The sequence below is a fragment of the Atractosteus spatula genome (genome assembly GCF_055471065.1).
Source record: "Atractosteus spatula isolate fAtrSpa1 chromosome 11 unlocalized genomic scaffold, fAtrSpa1.hap1 SUPER_11_unloc_1, whole genome shotgun sequence".
NCBI classification, from domain to species: domain Eukaryota; kingdom Metazoa; phylum Chordata; class Actinopteri; order Semionotiformes; family Lepisosteidae; genus Atractosteus; species Atractosteus spatula.
This window is the reverse complement of record NW_028296630.1, coordinates 126693-137014: the sequence shown is the minus strand read 5'-3', so window position 1 is coordinate 137014 and position 10322 is coordinate 126693. Positions and strand designations below refer to the sequence as shown.

Genomic DNA, 10322 nt, shown 5'->3' with positions numbered 1-10322 from the left:
AGGAAATGTGCACACACTCCTCTGACATACTCATGAGAGAGAGTCTTTCCCCGCTTGACATGCTTTGAGCTTATAAAAGAGAGATCACCCACTGGAGAAGAACACGACTGTGAGTGACATCACTGTGAGGTCATAGGCATTGAGCAGGTCAGAAAATCAAGACTGCAAGGGGAGACTCAATCCTACCCAACATTAGAGACATGCCTGCTTTTGCAAGTGCTAGCTTGATAATGGTTTAAGTTCCTCAGATATTTTTTAACTTCAGGTAGGTGTATGGCCTTTGACTTAAAAATCAGTAAATCATTAAAGAATGCTGTAAGGTTTAATAGACTTAAGATATTCTTACCAGATCGAAACACCAGCACGGCACTGTAACCTTATTCTTTATAAAAATGTGAACATAAACTCTCTCTTTTAAACTGTACAGGCCTATTACAAAGCCAGTCGAAGTGGACAGCTCCACAGAGTAAACAGTCATATAATCCAATGCTTCAAGTTGATCAATAATGTAGTAACTGTACTGTATATGAAGATGTGGTGATTGTTTTTATTTAACCTTATCCACCTGTTCTGAAAAGCATAGGTTTTGTGTTTTGCAATATGTAGTCTGTGGTGTTATTGATTTAGCTAGTAAAAATATATATATTATTCATTCATTGTGTGGTTTCTGTGTAAAGTGTTGTCAGCATTACACTATTAATGTATTACAAAACTGCTGTGAAAACAAACTTATTGATTATGTTTAAAAGACACTGGAGATCACTTGCATTTGCAATATTTTGAGAAAAGTGTAGCGTTGAAAGCTAATACACACGTGTAGTTGGATATACCTATCCATGGGTGTATACTGTTAACTCCAAGGAGTTGGATTTGAGTAATGAAATCGAAATACAACATAACCATTACATTATTAAACTGCACAATGTCAGTACTCCTGATAAAAATACCCTTTAGCCACATCCACAGAAACAGAAATCACAGATATGTGCCGAACAGGAATACTAATATCAATATAACGTCAGTGTCAGTTTTTGTGCTTGATATAAACTGCCTAATGGGGCCACAGGAATAATTGAAGGCAGTTCAGATCCAGCACTTTTATTACAAACAAGCCTTTAAGGAAACACAAACAGAATGTACTTTTATGATTTGAAATATTTGTATATCGCCTCAGCAAAAATAATTTGACTCCCCCCCCCCCATATATTCAGTACTTCATTCAAAAAATGTTTTTTTAGATGCATGACTTCCTAATGATACATATCCTTTCTAAATACATTTTACTTTTGCTATTAAGGTCAGTACTGAATAGTTTAGGAACATGTAAAGGTTTATTCCATGCTGAAAAGAGAAGAAAAGAAACAATATTTCAGCTGTAGAGTCTTCTTCAGGTGTCAGTTCCCGTTTCTTTTCTTCTCTTTTGCAGCCTACGCGTGTTGACGCACTACCTACTTGAGCTACTGCAGAGTTTTCTTACATATTACTTACCACCATTTGCTTTGAATTGGAAAAACTATGCAGTATCGTTTGAAAAGCAGCCCTTTCTTGTTTGTCTATTTCTGCCAGCCACGTGTTACTGGCAGTCCTCAAATGTGTCAACTACTGTGAGGAAGGCCTTCCACACTCCAGGCCTGCTTGTGCACACAGCCCCGCCTCCTCTTCTCGTTTGACTGATCTCTCGGTTCGTGTCCGCGATGCAGGTCCAGTGCGGACCCCCGCCCTTCGTCACACACCACTTGGAGTGGTCCACCATGATGCCGAAAGGCCTGGCCTCTGGCAGCTGCATCGTCGTCACGTTGTACACCTTGTGCGCCACGGAGCAATTCGACGGCAGAGGCCGATGAAGCTTCCCCCAGCTTTTGGCGAAGTCATCTCCTAAATAGTTAACCAGCAAACCCGAGTAGAGATCTGAAACGGAACAGAGTCACAGGTTCCATGTTAGAATCTGTCCCAGGCACACTTTCTACCCAACCAAAAACAGGAAGTGCACTTGCTACCAAAACGTCAAACTGGATCCAAGAACAAGTGAATGTGTATTTCTCCCCCCCCTCTCTGAATGCTGTACTGTACTGGTTCCTACCCAGAACGTTCTTTTTTAAAATCAACACCACCAATATACAGTAGATCAAGTGTGAAGTGTGACATATTGCTTTTGAAGGGCGGTGTTTGAAACTTACTGGATTGTTCCTTTTCTACATAACATTTTTTTAAATGTATTTAAATAAAATATGACAACCGTTTCCAATAACCTTTAAAGTAACAGCAGAATGAGATCCTTGGATCAATTAATCAATTTCTTTTCAAAACTAGTTGAGATTAATGGAACAAACTGTACGTGTTATTTAAGTCCTGGTTCCTTTCAAGAAACAGCAGGATGAGATCCTTGAATGAACTACTAAGAAATTAGCTAAATGGGCCAAATGTAACCTCTCGTGTTCTTAGGTATTAAATGGTATCTAAAGAAGCTACACAAGTTATATTTTTATCTTTTCTTATGTTTAAATCAACATACCAAGAAAAAAACATTTGTTTTAGATTGTTGTATGAATAAAAGATTGAAATATTCTATTAATCAATTTGCTCAAGAATTGGGCTTTACAGAATGTTAATAAAGCACCTACAAACTACCTCAGACACAAATCCTAAACCTAAATTACTACTGAATATAAATGAATGCTTTACTAACATCCCATAAAATCTCTGTTGAAAGAAAGCGATGCTATGAAACCTTAAATCTAAAGTGTAACCGCAGAAACATGTAGGAAAGTTCAGTTTCCAGGTGGCAGATTGAGAAAGTTTCACCAAAACGAAGTCTGCTTTTTTATATAAATACATCTTCAATTGGGAAAGGCTTTGACTAAAAATAAACTGGATATTGTTCCAACAAAATCTTTGTGAGAAAGTGGGTCTTGCTGGCTAGAAACGGCCAACATACAATAGAGTTAGACTTTGTAAAAATTAAATAAATTCAGATTCTGAGAGGCTCAATAAGTGCTTGTTCAGAGTAAATCAGACATTGTTGTCCGAGTTTCAGCAGTGATACATAATTCACAGAATACCAACACCAACAGGGCTGGGCACTTTGGGATATCCAAGCGATCTCAGACGCGTCCGATAACTGCAACCTCTATGACCAGCTGGGCACCAGTGCTCTTGTAGTGTTGTCAGTGAAAGAAACATCATTGGTACAACTTATGCCAACTCCGACACTTAGCATCACTGTGGGGCTGTTATAGCACATATTTTGAAGGAATAAGTACATTTCGTCATCTCTTCCAAGCTGGTACTGGTCTGGAACTGTGATAATTCATTTGTGATTTTAAAATGTAGAGGCATGCAAAAAATTAACTATTGATTCCAAATATCTAAAATGAGAAAAATAGCTGATGTGACATTTTCACTTCTCCAGGAACAAACTGCAATAATGAAGCACAGAGATTGTTTATGGATCATGGCAACTGTGTTGTTCACTACTGTTTCTGTATTTTGAATTGGAGAATAGTTTCTAAAGAAGCGATCAGTTGGGAAAAAACCGTGATCCATAGACTTTACTGATTTTTTTGTTTTGCAGACTCTAGCTCTGCCTTGGCTTTCTTTTTCTGAACACTGACAGGTTTTGTGCCTTCGCAATGTTGTTTTCCCCCCATCTCACACATTGTTTGAGCAGCTTTTGAAAAGAAATGCGAATTAAGGGGGATGTCTGAAGTAAGTTGTAGAACAGAAAAATACGTTTTGTTTAATCTTAAAACCAATATCTGGCATTGGTATGGGTGGTAGTGCCATTTGCATAAGGGAAATTTCAGATCGACTTGCATTTATCAGAAACTTCATGAAAAGGAATTGAGATTCGAGAGGGAAGAAGTGGTGCTCACCGTCGTTAAATCTAGAGTATTTTGCAAAGCTGGTGAAAGTTTCCCCTGCTAAAGATGTCAGGGGCAGCTGCATAAACCAAGGCTCTTTCCTGGGATAGCATGTTCTCTGAGCCACACACTGAAGGTCTCTGTGGAAGGTTTGGGGGATGTGATAGTCAAAAGAGTATACATGGATATACTGGAGTTGCACAGCTGTAGAGACAAGAATGAAAAATAACCAAGAGTAAGCATGGCATTTTCATACATCCAGGTCAAATGCCCCCTTTCTTTTTCCATTAGTTTGTAGAGTTTCCTTTATTTATTTTCATTTGTATAACTATCCTCCAAGTTCTGAAATGTTGACATACATTTTCAGCAGCCACCATACACATCATTTAGATTTAATTAGAAAGTCTAAGGCTATTTCGGTATTTATTTTCATCTGTATACACAATGAGGTGTAAGTCTATTAGTGTCCACCTATTCTCAGGGTTATATTAAGCGTGCATATGAAATTGAACCACCAACAGATAATAACAGAATAGACTGGTTTTTGCCCCACAGGTAAATTTAAAATAGGAAAAGAACAGGTGCACCAAACCAGAACAAAAACTGCCAATACTTGAATCTTAAAATCTGGAAAAATTGTACCAAAGGCTTTCAGAAAGTGATAGACAGCTGCGATGTCAATGCCATGTACATACTAAAGCTGTATGTTCATGTGAACGCCTACCTATGTCCTTGAAGGTGCTGTATGTGTAAGTCCCGCAGAAGAAGGTCTGTGAATTTTCATGCCCACTGGAGGGCCAGAATGATGTAGAATGATTTTTCACATCTGGAAGCTCTGGGGTGCTGTGAACCAGCCACACTCCTGTCTGTCTGTCTAACATCACAATCCCTGAAAAAGGTCACACAAGATACATTCAAATCTCAAAATTTGATCGTTTTTGATCCGTCTGTTTTTTCAGTTTCAATCTTTTTAAAGGACAAGTCTGCTCTTTTTGAACAGAGTCCATTATCAAGCCTGCTTCCAGCTGACGAATTCAATTAATCAATTCAGTTCAAGAATCAAACAAGAACTGTATAATTGATCAAACTAAACAAAAAAACTTCTATTTTGGGCTAATTTCAATTCTCTTAATCTGACTTTTGGCTTTTTTGTCCAACCGAATTTAACTGAACATACTTCATGGCCAAAAGTCAGATTAAGAGAATTGAAAACCATAGTCCAAAATAGGACTATTCTTAATCCTATTAATTATTTTCAGTTCTCTTGAACTGACAATTGGCCATGAAGTATGTAGATTTATTTCTTAATCTCAACAATTTAATTTACTGTATTCATTTAGAAATGGGCTACTGTAAATTCAATTCAATAGAAACCTAGAGCCCAAAACAAGCATCTTTAGTTTTGTTTTACCCAGCAGATGAATCTTTTATTATAAACATCAGTATTATATTGACTTACAGAAGTGTTTTTAAACTCAGTGATTTTCACCAGGAGAAAAAGCTCTGATGGCAACAGATTTGTTCTTAGCTTATGTGATGCCTCAGTAAAAGAAATGTAAATGGGAAAAAAAATAATGAACAAAAACAAGATGGAAATATATACTTTAAAGCTTTATGATTCAAGTTTTAAAACCAGAAAACACAGAAAGCTGGTGTTGGTATTCTTCAGAAACAGTACAGTATATACTTCGGACGTGCCATCATGTCTTGACCATATTGAGTAAATCATAAAATAAATGTTTTCTACTGAATCAATGATTTGGACAAAATCTGCAGAATCACACATGTAAATGTTCTACCCTGAAATAGTGTAAATTTTAAAATATTTTATTTTAGATATATATAAAATGAACAATTCACATCCTGCATATGTAGCAAACATTGCACTTGGCTTTAATCATAGCAATAAGCAAGCAAACCCAGCAAGTATTACGGATACAATTATATTGTTTGTTGTGCTGTCTATGATGTTTTTTCCCCCCCCCCCCATTTTCTGTGTCCTTCTGTCTTGTACATTATAAAATGTTACTTACCTTTGCTGTGTCCAAAAGATGAAGGAGCAGGTTTAAATGACTTGGGAGGTTGATTGTTGTATAGAAGATACCCAAAGTCCACAGTCTTTTAGGAAGGAATATAAAAAATATCAATACAAAGTTTGTATTTGTATTGCACAAAAGGCTTTTGAATTATAAGAGAAACCTGTGAAAATAAACAGATCGAAAAGACAATGTATATCCTGACCTCACTTTCTGGGAGATGACACAGATTATAAATAAAGGTTTCTTACCTTTTTATGAATGTAGGACAAAAAAGGCTGCAAAGTCTGCCCCACTGCACTCTTGGAGTCATTCACCAATTTCTTCCCATATACCCAGCCATTGGTATGGTCATCCATGTAGAGGTATCGCAGACCTCTTCCTTCATCGTGGTCTGGCAGCTTATACAGAATAAACCTGTATGATTCCAAAAACACATAAAAGAGTATTACATACTGTATACTGCTCTAGAACTGTGACACTGTACAATGTGTCCTGGGTGTTGGACAGACAGTGTTAACTGTTGTGATCACTAGAAAATAAAAAGGGCACTTAAACAATACTAGTGTCTGTTGCCAGTCTGTGGGTGCACTGGTGCTTCTGGGAGATGAACAGAACCTGTGGCAAGAGAAGAAGGGTCAAGCAGCCTTGATCATTTCTAGGTGATGTAGTGGCCTACAAAGCGAAAATAGCTCTTGTTTTTAGAGGTCGCCCATGTTTGACATGAGCATTGTGGAAAAACTGGAATAATCTTATGCGATTAGAGCTCATTTTCTGCATTTTAAACCAGCAGAGCTCTGTAGAACTGAACTGCAGCAGTTGACAAAGAGTCAACAGTTGACTAAAAGAAGCGAGGCAAGGCAAGCATCTCACAAACATTACTCAACTCAAGAATACATTCTGGTGAATCGTTTCAAAACGAACTATTGAAAGGAAAAAAACACTTTAAAATCCAATAGTAATTTCTTTATGACAAAAAAAAATCATAGACACTGTACCCTGGATTTACAGATGCAGCCATTCAAAGTGCGCGGCACAGGCACATACCGGGGGTAATTGGCTACGTCATCGCGCATCGTGACGCGAGATGACGCAAAATACCGCGGTACGTGATTGGTTGACCGACAGGGGCACTCGTGGTGCATTGGTCGGTCGTAGAAAGATTTAAATGTCTTTACTGTGCCCGTTTAAGTATTGAATATTTATATGGAATTTTACCCCTGAAGGGAAATCTTAGTAGCTGAGCATAAAAAGAATAGGAGCATACTGTAACGCGTGTGAAGGCCATAAACGATATTAATTTTGGAACATAAACATACAGTATATGGCTGGTCTCTGTACTTTAAAGAAAAAATACACACCAGTATTCCATTTCTCCCTAAACATTTTAAGCATCGAAGTCCTTAACTAACGTGATACCGCAGTTAACAAGCATACTTTTAGAATTTGCTTAAAAGGGAATATAATATGGAATCGCGTATCTAAAGAAATTAATAACGATATAATTATATTCATGTACCGCAACACAAAAATGTGTAAGAACGCTGTACGATGTCTGTTGATAATGTTTCTGTAGGGCTTTTTCAACACTCCTTATGTGGCCTTGCCAGTGGCGCTGTGGGTTAGGTTCCCGACTCACACATCAAACGTTGGGTGTTTGAATCCAGCTGGAGCCATGACTCTTTTTTTAACAAACATTTCTTTGAAAAAATAAAATAGGGTTAGTGTTAGGGTTACTGTCAAACTAAATCAACAATTGATTTAAGGACGATCTGTCAAAGTGCAATGAAATACAATATTGTTGTTGTTGTTATTGTTGTTTTTATCCTGTAAAGCGTTTTGAGAAGCCACCTTTAAAGGCGCTATATAAAAGCGCTGATTCTTATGGAATGTGTTTTCTTTCTTCTTTTTTTCAGCATGGAATAAACCTATTACTTGATTCTTATGGATGCCCGGTTCCGCCGGGGATTCAAAAAAAACCCCATGGAATCGCGTACAGTATCTAAGGAAATAGCAGTATAACCTTATTCATGCACAAACAGTGGCATGTTACATTATTAATTTGGGTGTCTCCTCTTGCCAGAAAGCTATAAATTGCATTTTGAGTGCGGTTTTTGACTTTTTTTAAATTACAACCCATAAATAAAGCTGATACTGTTTAGACTTTTAATTATTTAAAACTGTATTACAGCAGCACAATGCACAATGCAACGTAAATCGCTATCTTTGTCTTCTGCGTAATAATGTTCACCTCTCTGTCCAGCAAATTAACAATAGTAATAATAATGAACTTTATTGTATATAGCGCCTTTAAAGGTGGCTCCTCAAAGCGCTTTACAGGATAAAAACAATAACAACAATACTGTTGGCTGGGCAAACGATTTTTTTTTTAAAAAGAAATACAAAATGAGATATAATGATGTGTTCCGGCTTAGACATTAACGAAGAGCATAATGAAGGTCATAAAGGTCATAAACGATATTAATTTTGGAACATCAACATATTATGTAAACTGTATGTTGCTGTTATTGGTATTTTAAAGAAAAAATACTGTAAAATCCTGGGTTCGGTACAATGTTTCAGGCATTCATGTGAAGGACAACAGAGCTTTTACTGGCCGATTATCAAACTTTATTGATAAATCAAAAACAAAAACTATCCGACCAAACCAGAAAAAGAAAAAAAGAATAACGGACACAGCGCGAGCCTGCATTCTCTCCTCAGCCGTCCACACCACACTTTTCCCTGGGTCAGAGATTAAATAAGACTTCACTCGCACCAAACAAATTACCACACACTTAACACTGAACATGTTAACCCAAATATGTCTCACAATACTTTTATGGTACATTACTTTGCTAAAATGTATTTAAAAATAAAAACGATTACAAACGCCAGCAGAGAGAGAGACACACACAGTTCTTCATTGTCAAAAAGTAATTGTGTTTTACTTTGTCAGCACCCAGACAAACGCAAACGCGTTATTAATGAAATGCTTTTATTCATTCTTAATCGAACTCACAAGTTGTCATCTGCTGTTGAAGCTCTGTGACACTAGACTCACACATGGCTAGACTTGACTATTTAACCATGATATTATGTTTATGTTTATTAATCTTCCTTGTTATGCACTGAGAATGATAAGCACCCCAAACACGAGGGCGGCGTAGCGGTCGGCTCTGGCTTTCCCATCTATACCGATGCACTGCAAGTACAACCCCCCCTCCTTCTCTTGAGTGATGGGCAACAGTTGGATATCTGGGAGAATTGTTCGTTCCACTGGCGTCTGTGAATTCCGCTGTGTAAACGGTGCTCCCTGAGGGGAGACAGACGGCGGGGACAGCGTCAGCCAGGTCCTGGGCGGTGGTGAGCAGAGAAGCCGGGATGGAGTGTCCTGAGGCGGTGTGTGCTCTGGGGGGGGCAGAGCTTCCGCCAGGCATTGCAACCTGCGCAGTGGGGGGAGGCACTCACCGGGAGACAGCTGCTCAAGCGTTTGACTGCCGGTACACACTGTCTTCGGCTTCTGCATCTTCAGGAGTGTCTCTAACCTCCCAATCCTCCCCTGTAATGCGTCGTACTGCTCCCGCTGCTGCCGAAAAGTCTCCATACAGGTGCTGCCTCTACAGGCTGGCACCCTTGAAAGCTGCACGTATGCGACTTCAATTAACACCAGTATTAAATGTATTACACTGTATTAATCAAGCCTTGTTTCCTTGATAATAGTTTATCTGTTCTTGCATATTGACATAGAACTTGAACCTTACTGCATGTACAGTGGTGTGAAAAAGTGTTTGCCCCCTTCCTGATTTCTTATTTTTTTGCATGATTGTCACACTGAAATGTTTCAGATCATCAAACAAATTGAAATATTAGACAAAGATAACACAAGTAAATACAAAATGCAGTTTTTAAATGAAGGTTTTTATTATTAAAGAAAAAAAAATCCAAACCTACATGGCCCTGTGTGAAAAAGTGATTGCCCCCTAAACCTAATAACTGGTTGGGCCACCCTTAGCAGCAACAACTGCAATCAAGCGTTTGCGATAACTGGCAATGAGTCTTTTACAGCGCTGTGGAGGAATTTTGGCCCACTCATCTTTGCAGAATTGTTGTAATTCAGCCACATTGGAGGGTTTTCAAGCCTTAACCGCTTTTTTAAGGTCATGCCACAACATCTCAATCGGATTCAGGTCAGGACTTTGACTAGGCCACTCCAAAGTCTTCATTTTGTTTTTCTTAAGCCATTCAGAGGTGGACTTGCTGGTGTGTTTTGGATCATTGTCCTGCTGCAGAACCCAAGTGCGCTTGGTTCGAACAGATGTCACGAACAGATGGCCGGACATTCTCCTTCAGGATTTTTTGGTAGACAGCAGAATTCATGGTTTCATTTACCACAGCAAGTCTTCCAGGTCCTGAAGCAGCAAAA

General features: G+C 38.3%; 1 protein-coding gene across 1 annotated transcript; it reads right to left on the bottom strand.

Annotated features, from left to right (window-relative positions):
* Positions 1-1573: 1573 nt before the first annotated feature.
* Positions 1574-6965, bottom strand: LOC148811430 (deoxyribonuclease-2-alpha-like). Its single transcript, XM_088908767.1, has 6 exons — positions 6961-6965; positions 6148-6313; positions 5894-5978; positions 4585-4749; positions 3873-4064; positions 1574-1908 (listed from the first exon to the last, which is right to left on the bottom strand). Exons 1-6 carry the CDS (start codon positions 6963-6965, stop codon positions 1574-1576), a joined length of 948 nt encoding a protein of 315 aa, XP_088764893.1.
* Positions 6966-10322: the final 3357 nt, after the last annotated feature.